We start from the raw sequence: 16,555 nt of genomic DNA, 5'->3' as shown, positions 1-16,555 counted from the left end.
CATTGCGCACACCATAGAGGTATTAAATATATAAGGGGCCAACAATCGGCTTTCTCATACAACTGAATGAAGCAGGCCAACAATAGCGACAACTTACGAAAAACAGCGATCCGATAAAAAAAAAATGAAGGGCATCACGGAGGATTTACTATGGTCATTATAACGTAATCATAATGATCTATTGTTATTGTGAAAATCATGCCGCAGATTGATTACTAGCCTGCTTCACCATACTTTTATAATATAACCTGCCGCCCTTAGGCGCACACGTAAGGCTGCGCGCAGACGGCAAAGCGAAGTTTCGGATTCATCCGCCAAACGTCGTTTACAGGTCGAATGCGTTTTGTTTGCGTTTCGTTTACGGCGATATATCGACGATGCTGTCCAAACATCTGGACAGAGAAAACACAGTTTTCAAGGAGATTCATAAACGCCTTTTTTTGAAACTGCACCCTGCTGCGAGAGTATTTATCTCTCATTACAGTGGTGTACAAGGGTAAATAAATCAATATAAAATCAGTACATAATATTGCATTATACCTACATTTATTTTCCCACTATTGCTTCTTTTGGAGCTGGACTGTTTTATATCGATAGCGTTTTGAAAATTACCTATTAATATAAAATAAAAAGTTTTGACACAGCACAGCTATGAGAAGAAGTATTTCATCAGAAGAAAGGCTCGCCATAACTAGAAGGTAAACTAAACTAAACTAAAAAATATACATATACCTATACAAATACATAGGCACATACCTATCAATAGTAGTAGGTAGGTATTCATTATTCTCACTACAATATATTATTATTGGTACCCGTTTACATTTTAGTGTATATATATATATAGTTCATCTAGATGAACAGATTTTAAGGGAGATATTTCAAATGTTTATTTATAAATTATTTTTTAAATATTTATTTGATAAAAGATACAATAGGTATAATAATATAATACATTGTTCTGACAAATTATATACAAAACATCTATAAAATATTTTAATTAAATTATATCTGTTTTTTCCCCATTGCATAAACGCCACTGTGAAATTCTTGATGACACTAATTATTAAGAAAGAAGGATTTTTTCAAATTTTTCGGACTAAAGTAATAAATTATGTCATACAATATGTGCCTTATTGTGTTCTGAAAACTGATAGTAGTAGTCTTTGTTTTCACCCCTAGTGTTATTATGGAAGAATTTATTTATTGCACTATCCGAAGAATTTAAAAAAAAAACCTTTTTTTGTCTCAGAGGCCAGTGGCGAACTAAGATGTAAACATTACCTACATATTATTAAGTATTTCTTTTTTACCGTTTTACCTAGATATTTTCATAGTGTCGAAATTATTTCAAATGACTTTCATGCGGATTTTTGTTAGCTATATGCAAATGCAGACATAGTCCAAATAAGCATTAAGCATTCAAGTGAATCTTTCTGGTTGCAAACAATTCATCATGATTGGGTTTTATTTTTACACTGCCCAGACACGTGGTATGACTTAGATGGTAACCGGACAAAACAGGACATGACAAAACAGAACATGACAAAATAGAACATGACAAAACAGAACATGACAAAACAAAACAATAACAATACAGAACATGATAAAACAGAACAGCCAGGTTTTTTCCGGGTGTTCTGTTTTGTCACATATTATAAATAAACATTTGAAATATCTCCCTTAAAATCTGTTCATCTAGATGATCTATATATATATACAATAAAATGTAAACGGGTACCAATAATAATATATTGTAGTGAGAATAATGAATACCTACCTACTACTATTGATAGGTATGTGCCTATGTACTTGTATAGGTATATGTATATTTTTTAGTTTAGTTTAGTTTACCTTCTAGTTAATATGGCGAGCCTTTCTTCTGATGAAATACTTCTTCTCATAGCTGTGCTGTGTCAAAACTTTTTATTTTATTTTGTAAAACTGCTTACCTACCGAATGTATTAATAGTATTTACAACAAGTTTTTAGAAACAATGCAAGTATTCAAATTATTCACAATATTATGTTTTTATACTTCATCCTTTACTTAGTGGGTATTTAGGTAAGAAGGTTTTTACCCTTCGTGTATTAACTTATAATCTTTTTTTTTATTGTATTAATAAATAATAATAGTACAAAACTTAAATCAATTAGATTTTAAATTCAAACTCCATCAAGTACCCTCGGTCGATAGTATTGATCAGACAAAGTTTATGATGATACATAATAGGCACAATAATAGGTAATTTTCAAAACGCTATCGATATAAAACAGTCCAGCTCCAAAAGAAGCAATAGTGGGAAAATAAATGTAGGTATAATGCAATATTATGTACTGATTTTATATTGATTTATTTACCCTTGTACACCACTGTAATGAGTGATAAATACTCTCGCAGCAGGGTGCAGTTTCAAAAAAAGGCGTTTAAGAATCTCCTTGAAAACTGTGTTTTCTCTGTCCAGATGTTTGGACAGCATCGTCGATATATCGCCGTAAACGAAACGCAAACAAAACGCATTCGACCCGTAAACGACGTTTGGCGGATGAATCCGAAACTTCGCTTTGCCGTGTGCGCGCAGCCTTAGTGTACGTTGCCGCACTTTTCAATTGACTTTTATGTGTTCATAATATCAATTATTCTCTTAAAAATATTAGTCAACGTAGGAACTACTTATGGCTGCCTATAAAAATAATAAAATTGACGAGGAAAAACCTAATCATAGCTAGGTATTTACAGCTAAACTTTATAATTATTAAATACCTATCTGTTTTGATTCGGCAATGTATTAAGCTGTGTTAGCTTGAAGTGGTATACCTACCGATATCATATTTGAATAAAAGTAACGATCCAAGGATTGGTCAAAAAGTATTGATAAATGTTGACAGCCTCTCTTAAACGCAAATAAGGTTCAAATAGACTATAATTATGACGATTGGGCACATATGTGACAAGAGCGTTTTAGTGTCTATGATCATATCTATGCCATTCCGTTTACACATGAGCCAATATATGTCAAAAAATCTATGATAGAAGCGTGGGCATAGATTCTATGACACCCGTATGTGCCAATCCGTTTAAACACACGATGCCGTAAAATCTATTGTGTCACATATTTGCCACTGATAAATACTACCAACATGACGCTTGACAAACTTTATGGTTGGTACGCCTTCATAAACGTCAAACAGATAATTATAAAACGAAATAAATCAGTACCTACCTAGGCTTGTTAGTGAGATTTTAAATTTATTTATCTATTTGGTTCCTGTCCATATCATATTATAATGCCGGCGGATGGAGCTACTGCCGCGGCAATCGTGGCATATGTATTGTTGGTAGACAATAAAAAACCAAGACGCAGACGAGTTTGGGTTCGTGAGTGGATTGCAAGACGGGAAACTCTCGGATGCTACAGTAATTTAATAAGAGAGCTAAGAGCTGAGGATACGGCAATGTATAAAAATTTTGTACGCTTGTCGCTGGAAGATTTCGATGCATTGTTGTTAAAGATACACACGAAAAAAACATCAGGAATCAAGAATTGATAACACAACGATATGGAGTAGAGTATCTTTACCTAGCTTAATAGCATAAACAAGTCATCAATTGAAAAGAGAACTGAGACTGAATGGTCATAGGATAATATTGTGTTTAATTTCACAGAGCATCTGCCTAATATAATACCTACCAAGTTTCAGGAAGGAACGTACCTCAAGGCTGTCTACACTTTTGTGGATAGGTACCTAGGTACATTTATACATTTCATAAAATAATAATATACTATAAATACTTTGCAAAGAGAGCTCGTTATCTGAATTGGAATAGCTAGCCGCTAGAGAAACACTGAACTCGATGTGGAATGTCTAATAAAAATCGTTGCGATACTTGCTAAATTTGAAGTAGTGACGACAGCTATCGAGTCACAGCCAAGGAACTTCAGGAGGCCGAAAAACTTTCATCTCACGTGGTACCTGTCGCTGGTCCCTTGGCCACTCTTTGTCGCCTTTTCCTTATTTTTATAGTCTTTGTATTGGCACCGCAAACTCTGCCATTTACGCGTGGCATCATCCACCGAGTACTGAGAACTGCTTTCAAGGCCCAAATCTTGTACGATTTGGACCCTGTTTTTATAATCAGTCAGTGTACAGTCCCACAATAGTGGATTACCTTCTACCAATCCGATTAAATTAATGATTATTTCATCCGTCCACTCCAACACGATTTTGCGACTTCTTCTGTCCATTTTTTACTAGGTATTGTTTCGTTTAGTAGTCAAGATTGTTGAGATGGCGTTTGAAATCAAAGACAGAAAAACACTTCCCGCGCGATCTATGACCCATAAACAATAATATATGACAACATGCTCGGCATAGATGTCACAGACATAAACTAGTCAGGGAAGAAAGTAATCTAATCCATATATTCTCGATTTAAACACGTAAAATGGATGTCAAACATGAATCAGATGAAGGCAAATCCTTGGCAGAACCGCAGCATTGGTTTGAAGTACCCACAGAGTCTCCAAACAGCCTAGACGTAAAGGAAGAGAATCCTGACAATGACAGTTGCATATTTGAGGTTAGTTTTATCGTTATCGAACTGTGATACATTAAAAAAGCTTATCTAATCGATGTTATCTAAATATACGAATGACTCATGCTCTAATGTTTATATTGGGTGAAAATCATTTTACATTACTGAAGCATTTGAAGCATACCTACTTCAGCCCATCTATTCTCATCTATACCTATATAACACACTGCAATCGGTAGCTATCGAGGGTAGTATATTATATTTATATATTAACGTGGGTACCTTTTATAATTGTTACAATAAGTTAGCCGTCAAAACTGTCTATCTTGCTCTAAAAGTTAACACGCCCTAGAGAGGTGCGGTTATAACCTAGCTCTGTTTGACTTAGGTACCTATTGGAATAATTAACCCATGTCCGGAAACTTGTACGTTGTATGAAGTTTGCCGTATCACACTTTACCGTGAAATATTGTATCGGAAATATATGGCCGTATAGACCGACCAACCTCTTTGGGTCTTATAGTAGGTAGTACTGACAGAACACAGAACGGAAAACAGAACATGACAAAACAGAACAGTGACAAAACAGAACAACGATAAATATAACTATGACATTTCAGCAAAAATATAAATTTAATATTGAAATTGTCCTATCTCTATTATGTTGATAGATTTTTAATAGCAGAGATTTTCAATACGCCATAATAAATCAAATTATCAAATAATCTAATCGCTAGAAAGCCTCAAATAAACTTAACTCGGTGTTGTCGGCAAGCTTAGGATGGGTTTGGGTCGAAATCCCGAAAAATAATTAAGAGAGATAAAAAATGTTTTTTTTTGTCTCCTGTAAAAAAATGCGTAATCTTAACACTTTTCTTGAATTGGGCAATTTTTTTAAAAATGTGTGATTTTTTGTCTCTCGTAAAATATGCGCAATTCAAAATAAGTGTTGCGATTGCGCAATTGTTTACAGGAGAGACAAAAAACCATTTTTGTCGTGATTTTTGATTTCGTCCGGCACCCCGATTATTATTAGCTAGTGCTCATACGGGTCGCCTTGAAGTTATAAAGAAAAAGTATGAGACACTTTTTTATCATTATTATCAAAATCAAACAGTTAAATTGAGGTATTTACGCCAAATGGCCAACATGCAGTGATTACATTATACAATTTTATATACTCAATATATAAAAAATGCATTATTTTCAAAATAACGGTATTCTAAAAAAAAAGTATGTTTTATTATACCTTGATGATTTCACTTAAATTTTTTTTTTAAATATTAAATATTTATATATGTTACGCCGAATGTGCGAAATTGAATATTACATGAAATGGGCAAAATTTTGCCTAAATCATGAAAAATGCAAGCCCGTTGCCTTATTCATGAATTAGACAAAATATCTGGAGAGTGCGTGAAAACGGCAGTAATTTTTCTGCCTACTTCATGTCTTGGACAAATTAGATAGTAGCGCTACGGTGGTATTTTTTGCAACTAAACTAAATGTATCAAATGCTCATGGATTGGTCAAAATGTACATTTATATTATCTATGGTCAAAATAGATGATCGCGCTCCGTGGTGTTTTTTGCAACTAAACAAATGTGTCAAATGTCATTGATTATAATATAAAAATATACCAATCAATAACTACAATGACGTTCATATCCATTTACTATGCGCAAAAAAATTCTAGAACTATGATATGATAACGGAAGAATTTTATTGAAAAGTATTTTCGCGATTTGATTCGTGCTTGGGTATCAATTGTGCAATGGTCGATTGAATGTTTGTGATAGTTTGTGGACACTTGATAGCTAACCTCAAAATGGACATTCAGTTGAATAATTTAATTCAGAATTACAAAACCTAACCTAACCTAATAATAATAATATTATATTATGTCCAATTATAACTAATAAAACCATCCGTATTAAATTTATCTTCTTTTTCTTCTGTCATGTTGACAGTTCAAGAATTCCATACCGTGGCGAATTCATGTACTCAGCATAAAAATTACCTAATTCATAAATTAGCCAAAATTTTGCCCATTTCATGTAATAGTCAATTTCGCACATTGGGTGTAACATATATAAGTAAGTATATGTATTTCGATTAAAATTTAATTAATAAATAGATTCCACAAAAATGTTTAATTTTTCCCCTGACTGTTCTGTTTTTTCATGTTCTGTTTTGTCCGGTCAGCAATACAGATATACCGTGATATACTCATATAAAGCCGGCCCTCACATCTAAACTTGCGTCGTTTGTTGCACAGCCATAAATCAAACCTTTTAGGAACGTCGGTCCGATGTTGCGTTAGAAGACCGCACACATCTACCGAGCGTCAATCGCACGTAAGTGTATGGCTTCAGTGAGCGTAGCGTGCTGCGTTACCTGATCTGGCCTTGGTGTACAATGAGCGTTTGGAGCGTTTAGCCAAAGTGAAAATTTTAATAACCGTCTCTCTCGCGCACAGAAGTGTATTAAATGTGTTTTTGGGAGTTTATATGCAAAGTGGTGTAAATTAAGTAAAGCGATAGCAACGAAAGTGGAACATGCTTGTCTAATAATAATAGCTACATGCATTTTACACAATGTTGTAAGAGATCTCGTTGGTAATTTTGAACATCATCCACAATAGATTTCTTAGATTTCTCTACTTAAGAACATACGGATTCTTTCCTTATGATAATGATAATAAAATGAATTTCCCCGACTTGTTTTCTTCTGGGTACGCTATCAATGCAATCCTTGTCCATCCGAAGTGTGATTGCTCTTTTAAAGCATTTCTTTTTACTTCTTCGTGGGTTCATTTACAATCCGTATATACTGGCAAATATTAATTCCCACCTATATCACTCGTAACTCTACGGTTTTCATGATACGAGTACCTCGTCACAGGACAGATGTTATGTTTCATGATGCTGTGTATCATGCGATTGGCACCGTAAAGGTTGATCTATTTTTTATTAACTATATAATGTTAGTGGACGTGTTAAATAGGTTAAATTTATAATTGTATATATTTTTAATTTACTATTTCTTTTATTCAAACGAATAATTCACAAGATTTAAGAATATATAATTCTGATTATTGAACATTATAGCCAATAGCCATAATAGCCAATAGCTTAATAGCCTAATAGCCAATAGCTTAAATATTGTCGTCATTAGTATGTCTTCCGTAGCATAATGGTTGAATGCGACGAGTTTGGGGCGTTTACCCGTTGGAGATGCCGGGTTCGATTCCCGACCGGTTGGCTTACTTTTTTCAAAAAAGTTTTTTCTATTGGTTGTGATATACTCTCTCAGTTAGTGTTTTTCTAAAATTATATAATGTTCAATTGTATATATCATGTTTCTTTAATATTTACATAAACACATGCCGTCTTTTCTACTTTCTTGTTATATTAGTTGTTATTTCTAATTAAGACATTTTTATAATTTTTCATTTAATATGTATTATGGCGCCGTAATACTCTTTTTCTAAATAAATAAAATCATTACATTATAAATAATATTGCTACAGAATCGACTACGAATAAATTCTCAGGTAATAGAAGAAACAACAGTTCCTCCGTCACAGCGCGAGATATAAGAAATCATTTTTTGGAAAACAGAATAACTCTGGCCTGAATAAATTTGTAATGAAATACTTAATAATACAACGAACTTTATACTAAAATTTAAAAACATTATTTTCCTTCAACTCCGACTTTTACTGCTAGTTCCCTCCACCAAATAACGAAAACAATTTGCACGCTGTTAAATTTCAAACTGGTTTGTCATGAGCGCGCTGATACAAACGCAAGCACCACCGCTGTATTTTATAGTCACTAAGGCCACCTGCATTTGCGTTTGCATAATCGATCGTCCTCCATGCTGCACGCCGCGCTCTGCAAAACGCTCCTACTGAGGCCACACACTTACGTCTTTTAACCTATTGATGTTTGGATGCGGCGACCGGCGAGCCGGTATAGGAAAGACCTATTCGTAGTTATTTGCATGCGTTCTGGCGTCTTCGAATATTATCTATATAGTTTACAAATATTACTACTTTTGAGAAATACTTTCTTTAACATATTGTTTTATTTTTAGAATCCTCCAGGCAACGAGATATATATCAAATCTGAGAATATTTCTCAACTAGTTAAAATCAAAGAAGAACCCTTCGAAGATTCGAAGCGCGAGATCATTAATGAAAGCCCCCAACCTGGAAGTTCTTGCTCGAAGTTTACTTCAGTCAATCAGGTAACATCATGAGACAACGATAGTAATATGTGCACAATAAACCCAATCTCCAGTGCGATTTTGCGGGCATTTGCACTTGGGAAAGCAGCTCTCTACCGCAAAGGACATATTATTATATTTCCCTTAGCACACTTTGGGTGGGTATATTCCGTCTTTCACCATTTCGCGTTCTGTACATTACATTCTATATAATTTATAAGAATTACAAGATAAAAAGAACTTTCTATATACAACATTTTTAAATTTTCTGTTGCATCATATAAACTTGACTTGCTAGCTAAAACGATCAAAAAAAATGTACTTGATAGAAATAAAACTGAAATGTCATTTTGACACTTATATTGAATTCCATAGTAACGCACGTATATATTACTAATTTAGTTGCTAGGACCTCAGATACCTAGCAACCAGTAATAGTGAATTGGATTACGGATTTCTTCCGAAATAACTGTTCATACAAAACAGAATTAACTGAAAATGAATTAAATTCTAGGTACTTAAAGATGGCCAAAAATACATTGGCATCCGATGATCCGTGCTCCGATATATTCTAAAAGTTTAAAATGTCTAGCTAGTCGGAAAGGTAATTAAAAATCGATTGCAAGATTTGTACCGGACAAACAACCACCTGATAAATAAGAATACGAGCTAATAAAAACGTTGTAAAGAATATCGTCACACCAACAGATTATTCTTTGTAAATGGTTGTTTTTTTTAGTTTGTCCATGGAAGATCAGTAACGGCCAGCATTGCGGGTCTCAAATCGTTGTCGAAGAATACTGATGTTCAAGATCCATGGGAACACCTGCAGATTCACGGACAAGATATTAAAAAAGATGTCCGGAAATACATTGAAAAGTTTACAGCCATCAGTCACACTGCTAAACGTGATATTTTCAATCGCATGTGTTAAATCCTGAACAATTAGAAGCTGTTATAAAATTGGAAAAGATATCATTCCATAGAAATAATTTTGTGTGCAGTATCTGTACGATATCTGTTCGACCTAATAAAATTTCACAAATCATTGCATGAAAACAGATTGGCGAAAATGCATAATAACTCAAGTAAACGGTCTTGTCACATGAAGTGACATCAAATGACCCATTCAAGTGAACAAAAATTGAAAGGTGACATTTGCAATTACTCGTGTGTACCGTTATCTCACATAAAATCACACAAAATGACTCATTCTGATGAAAAGCTATTCAAGTGTAGGGAATGCAATTACTCACGTGACAGGTCAGATCACATGTAATTCCATAAAATGGCTCATTCTGGTGAAAAGCCATTCAAGTGTGAGAAATGCAATTATTCAACTGTAAGGTCAGGTAACATGAAATTGCATAAAATGACTCATTCTGGTGAAAAGCCATTTAAATGTGAGGTGTGCAATTACTCATGTGCACAATCAGGTAACATGAAATTGCATAAATTGACTCATTCTGGTGAAAAGCCATTCATGTGTAGGGTATGCAATTACTCATGTGCAAATTCAGGTGACATGAAGAGACATCAAATAACTCATTCTGGTAAAAAGCCATTAAAATGTTAGGTTTGCAATTTCTCTTGTATGTCGTCAGGTTGCATGAAATTGCATACTATGACTCTTGATGACTATGAAAATATTGAGAATGAAGCTATGATTCGGGTAGATAATATTATATTGAGGGCTTTGGACCCGTTGAATTTCAGGACTATGAATATATATTTCTAAGTGATCACGAAAAAAACAATTATAAGGCCTGTGGTCACTTATGGCTTTGAGACTTGGTGCTTAACTCAAAACGTGGAAAACAAATTAGCTGTCTTCGAGCGCAAAATACTCCGCAAATTCTTTGGACCCACGTTGGAAAATGGAAACTACAGAATAAAAATGAACCACGAGTTGGAAGAGCTGATTGAATAGCAAACAATCATCAGATACTGGATGTCCAAAAGACTACGATGGGCAGGACATGTGGAGAGAATGCCTGAAGTTAGAGCGCCAAGGATCATGACGAAGTGGCTACCCCAACGGGAGAGACCCAGAGGCCGTCCAAGAAGGAGATAAGCTGACGCCGTAGAAGTGGACTGGCTTCATATAGGAAGACCCGGTAACTGGAGTGAAAGTGTGGCGTGTGGAAGTGGAAGTGGAGTGGAAGTGTGGCGAGAGACCGGAGTGAGTGGAGAGCAGTTGTGGAGGAGGCCAAATCCCACCCCGGGATGTAGCACCGTGGAAGAATAAGAAAAAGTGATCATGAAAATTCTATGCTTGAAAATAATACGTCTGTGGAAGAGTATGTATGCAATACTGAAGATCACGATCGAGAATATTTATCGGACGATGGAGTGATAGACACCGTGGTTGCTGATTAATAGTAACTCCACCATCGTCATCATGGCCCTCACATCCTGAAGCAGGCTCCTAGGCTAGAATCTTTGGCGGGCCTCCATTCCTATCGCTAAAGGTAAAGGCAGTGTGACTATCTACAGTTGTGTATTCCAAATAGTTTTCGAGGTAAAAATTAGGATATTTTTAGTGATTTTTTGTATTTCTAATACACCCACTTGAATTAAGGAGTTATCGAATATTAAAAAACAATATTAAAAAATGCATCGCACAACCATATGCTTTTAATTTTGCTTTAAGTGAAATAGCGCCAATACGCGAAATACATTTTTTTTAGTATTAGTGCAATTTTGTAATGTATGTTTATCTCACTTGTCTGGTGAACTTGCCAGGCCGGGCCCCTCTTAAGCCAGGGCCCCAAGGCTGGAGCCCTGTCAGCCCCCCGCCCTCTTGTGGGGGCCATGATCATCATCATCCCGAAAACAAATAAATCTAGAAGAGCGGAGAAGAAACATTATTAAAATAAAACGCAATTCTGGACAATCGTACTCAAATTGGAAAAACAATACGGCTGCAGAGGCGAGGTTTGAAACCACCGTGCTCAACAAAATGTAGTATAAAATGCCAAAATAAATTTACCGAAGATGAACGAGCAGAAATATTTAAGGAATTTTGGTTATTGGGAAACCAATTTCGTTGATTTTGTAAAACCTAAACGACCAAAACAATTCCCTAATTCTGAAGAAAAGGAGAATAAAATGAAGTATAGTTTTGTATATCATTTAGGTCATAGCAGGACTAAAGTTTGCAAAACAATGTTCCTAAATACACTATCGATAAGTCAACAGATGGTACAAACGATTGGCTGAGGATGTGCGTGGTAGATGACATGTTATTTCAAAATTGCCGGAAAACGTTGAACAGTCAATGAAAGATCCCATAAACAGTATATCTTCTATAGAAAAATATATACCTAGATGGAAAATTAATAAATATTTCAAAAATGGTATAAATAATTGTATCAAGGGTATTCAACTGCCTCAGAATCAATGTACAGACAATATTTTTTATAAATGAGTTTAATATATCATTTTATATTCCTAAGAAAGATCAATGCGATTTTTGTGTTAAGTACCTATAACGACATAACATGCAATTTGAAAAATTGGAGCATGATGCCCAAAAATTGAAATCATGAAATAAAAAACAAGAGGATAAATTGAGACCTTCCCAAAATTCTGATTTTTGTGCAGCTGTATTCGATTAACAATAAGTTTTGACCAGTCCCAAAGGAGAGGCATCTCTGTTTTTCGAAGATTTAAAGATATCGTCTCACTAACTAATTATTCTTTGTAAATGATTGTTTTTTAGTTTGTTCCTGGAAGCTCAGTAACGGCCAGCATTGCGAGTCTCAAATCGTTGTCAGAGAATACTGATGTTCAAGATCCTTCGGAAGACCTACAGATTCACGAACAAGATATTAAAAAAGATGTCCGGGAACACATTAAAAGGTTCAATGATATAAACGCGATCTGTACCACTGCTGAGCATGATATTTTTCAATCGAATATGACAAATCCTGAACTATTAGAGGCTGTTATAAAATTGGAAAAAAAATCGTTTCATAAAAATAATTTTGTGTGCAGTATCTGTTTTGATTTTTTTGGATCGTTTGACCTAATGAAATTTCACAAATCATTGCATGAAAACACATTGGTGAAAATGCGTAATTCTCAATTCTCAGAAATTAATCATTCAATTGAAAAAAAATTTAAATGTGACAATTGCAATTACTCGTGTGTAAAGTTATCTCACATGAAATCACACAAAATGACTCATACCGGTGAAAAGCCATTCAAGTGTGAGGAATGCAATTACTCAAGTGCAAAGTCAAGTAACATGAAATTTCATAAAATGACTCATTCTAACGAAAAGCCATTCAAATGTGAGAATTGCAATTATTCATGTGCAAGGTCAGGTACCATGAAATTGCATAAAATGACACATTCTGGTGAAAAGCTATTTAAATGTGAGGTATGCACTTTCTCATGTACAAAGTCAGGTAACATGAAATTGCATAAAATGACTCATTCTGGTAAAAACCCACTCAAATGTGAGGTATGCAACTACTCATGTGTACAAGTAAGTAACATGAAGGTACATGAAATGACTCATTCCGGTGAAAGGCCATTTAAATGTGTGGAATGCGACTTCTCCTGTGTACAAGTAGGTAACATGAAGGTACATAAAATGAAGCATTCTGGTGAAAAGCCATTCAAGTGTGACGTATGCAATTACTCATGTACAAGGTTAGATCGCATGAAGTTGCATAAAATGACTCATTCAGGTGAAAAGTCGTTTAAATGTAAGAAATATAATTAATCCTGTGCAAGGTCAGATTGCATGACATTGTCAAATGACCCATTCTGGTGAAAAAACATTTAAATGTGTGGGTTGTATTTATTCATGTGTACAGGTGGGTAGGATGAAGAAACAAAAAATGACTCGTTCTGGTGAAAAGCCATTCAAACATTCTGATCAAAATCCATTTAAATGTGATGGATGCAATTACTCATGTGTACAACAATGAATTGAATAAAATTGAAAAAAACACCACTAATATACCTACATACAATACATATATTATATAATCTATATCAAAAAACAAAATAATAATGGATTTAAGTTTTGTACTATTCCATTTAAGTCGTTTTTTGCGACCCGGGTTGTGTCTAAATTAACCAATTACTCCAAACGCGCCAGTCGCGGTCTTCGCACTAAATGAGTTAATATTACAGTGGATTAGGTTGATGAAAACGTACGCGATTCAACTGTTTCATATGGCACATGATAATTATAGTTTATTTATTGTATTGGACCAAAACTCATTTTTGCCATACAACTGTTATAATCGATTCAGAATGACCTAACCGATTTAAAAAAAAAAAAAAATTAAACGGTACATGTTCAAACACGCGCGTCAATATCATTTTACTCCCTACTTCAATTATAGTTTGTCAATTTATGGCTACGGCCGTATGTTGTAGCTTAACCACTAGGGAATGACAAAAGAAATAGCGTATTTCAAAAAAACACTACCTTATTCTTAGGTCAATAATTATTATAAAGCAATCATTATTCATAAGATGTTTATCACACTTGAATGGTCAAAGACATAGCTTATAATAAGTATCTTTAGAATCATCTTTAAATGTGTAAATCTTGCCGATTTTTTGAATAATAAAATGCCTAATTCTTGTCAAATTTGGGATCACAGAGATTATCGATATAATTTTTTATCGTGAATATTTTACAAAAATTATCTCGTAATAAATTATACTAATGGTTTCATAAATGCGTTTAAAAATTAATAAACGTAAAAAATCTTTACACCAATGCACAGTTATGTACCGAAATATGACTATATTCTAAAACAGTAGAGCGAGAGGTTTAAAAGAATACTATTTTATGTAACAAAAATACTTTATGCAGTCATTAAATGTTTAAAATAACTATAAAGGATAATAAGGCTTCAAAATTATATAAATAGATTATCTACAACGTTTAAGGAGTGTCCAGGATCATGGTTTGAAAATACAATAAAAACTCAATTTTGACCTACGACGAGCACGTGGTCCGTTAAGTACATAAATATATCCTCAAATCTTAATACACAATCTTTGCAATGAAAAATAATTATACACTCCAATATAAATAAAGTTTTATGAATAGAATTAACAGTGTAGAATGTTACCCCCGTTTCAGACGGGACACCGGTTTCGCGCTCGTATATAATAAGGAGGCCTTTGTATTCGAATAAATGGGGCTTTGTATTATGTTTATGAATGCCCAGAGCTAATGATTCAACGCATAATTTCGCGATATAAATTAGAACATAAAACTGGCTGCGGTCATTAAAACATGTGTATCGGCGGCTTGACAATGTAGCGGCCGACGGAAAAGTGTACCGGACACGCTTTGACTCATTAGCTCGGGGCGTTCATAAACATAATACAACGGCCCTTTTATTCAAATATTCCTTATTATATACGAGCGCGACACCGGTGTCCCGTCTGAAACGGGCCTTAGTCTCCAGAAATTTGTTTATAAACATATATATCTATTATGATACAATATTGGTTATGTTTACAACAAGTGCTGTTTACTTGGTTGTATTGAACTACTAACTAAATGACACTATGCGCATGCGCATGTACCCTTGTGACTGAAATGAATATAATCATAATAATAAATTATGTGTTGCATCGGCGCACGCAACTTCGTCACACGCCAAAAATACGCTCTGATCTGTTGTCTAAAACGCGGCAAAAGAAGTATAACTTCAAACACTTGCAATGCTATTTTATTATAAGTCTATTTTATTATCTACTTAGGTACTCGTTTATGCGAATGTAAAAAAATAAAAATTCTTACCAAACATTGTCTTTTATTTAATATATTGTAAAAATATATAAAACTGAAATCCTAAAATCACTAATCTTTACATAACAAAATAGTACCTACTATAATAATAGGTAATATATTTTTTTATCATACTTGCAAACATCGAATAGTTCAGATTTTAATATTTCAATGCAGAAGTTTTCCAAGTAACATTTTGTGACATGTCATAACTAGTTCTGCATTCAAAATATCAGTGCAAAACTATTTTAAGTACCTAACACCTACTTACTTAAAATAATATGCTTAAAATCAAGTTTTTTTTACTTTCACTTCTCTAGATAAAACAAATATTAACATTCCGAAATTCAGATTAAGGCTATACCTCAGCTGAGGCATGGTCTAAAAAGATCGTGATTAGGCGATGCGCGGATTGTGCAAATGACGCGAGCCGAATGAAATATAATTTGTCATAAAAATTCAACATGCGTCCTTTTTATGTTATGTTTATTATTATATTCGTCATATTAATAGTATATTCATTGACATGTTTTCTTTTTCAAGTATATGCGGAACGTTTTTTAGTCATCTGTCTACGATTTAAGAATATATTCCTCCGACGCCATCACAAAACAAATTGACGTGCAAACATGTCGACTATCGTTTTCCGAATGGCAACGCGGCCGAAATTTCGTTCCACTTACAGTTGAAAATTATTTGTCGTTTCACTTACGTGTACGCACTTAAAAGCTAAAAAGCTAATTCAAAAGATATTGAATAATCTTTGAATATGGCCCTCCTGCACAATTTTCCAAAAGTGAGTTAACCAAAGAGATTGGACTCCTCCCAGAGTTAACCTAGTTCTGCATTCAGGTGACTGAATGTGTCCGCTGCCGCACTTGGCAATTATTTAGACCAGGGTTTCCCTAATTATGTTCCGCTAAACCTGAATAGGTGTTCCGAGACCATTTGGAAAGGTTTTATACACTGCAACACATTTAAAGATCTTCTACTAAGTAGTAGTAAAATAA

The 16,555-nt window shown here is 34.2% G+C and overlaps 1 protein-coding gene across 1 annotated transcript; it reads left to right on the top strand.

Annotated features, from left to right (window-relative positions):
• Nucleotides 1-3,762: 3,762 nt before the first annotated feature.
• LOC147076924 (uncharacterized) lies at nt 3,763-15,558 on the top strand. Its single transcript, XM_085941391.1, has 6 exons — nt 3,763-4,581; nt 8,639-8,791; nt 9,510-11,241; nt 12,495-14,082; nt 14,703-14,881; nt 15,213-15,558. Exons 1-3 carry the CDS (start codon nt 4,447-4,449, stop codon nt 9,702-9,704), a joined length of 483 nt encoding a protein of 160 aa, XP_085797517.1. The 5' UTR covers nt 3,763-4,446; the 3' UTR covers nt 9,705-11,241; nt 12,495-14,082; nt 14,703-14,881; nt 15,213-15,558.
• The last annotated feature ends 997 nt before the right edge of the window (nt 15,559-16,555 follow it).

The sequence above is a fragment of the Rhyacophila brunnea genome, unplaced genomic scaffold (assembly GCF_057557595.1).
Source record: "Rhyacophila brunnea isolate RB1 unplaced genomic scaffold, BYU_Rbru_1.0 scaffold_13, whole genome shotgun sequence".
NCBI lineage: Eukaryota > Metazoa > Arthropoda > Insecta > Trichoptera > Rhyacophilidae > Rhyacophila > Rhyacophila brunnea.
The sequence above is the reverse complement of the archived record's forward strand: the minus strand, read 5'-3'. Positions and strand labels throughout refer to the sequence as shown.

Coding starts and splice junctions, on each gene's coding strand:
- LOC147076924 (XM_085941391.1), top strand. CDS start 4,447: ATGGATGTCAAACATGAATCAGATGAAGGCAAATCCTTGGCAGAACCG. Junction 4,582..8,638: donor ATGACAGTTGCATATTTGAG/GTTAGTTTTATC, acceptor TTTTATTTTTAG/AATCCTCCAGGCAACGAGAT. Junction 8,792..9,509: donor AGTTTACTTCAGTCAATCAG/GTAACATCATGA, acceptor TGTTTTTTTTAG/TTTGTCCATGGAAGATCAGT.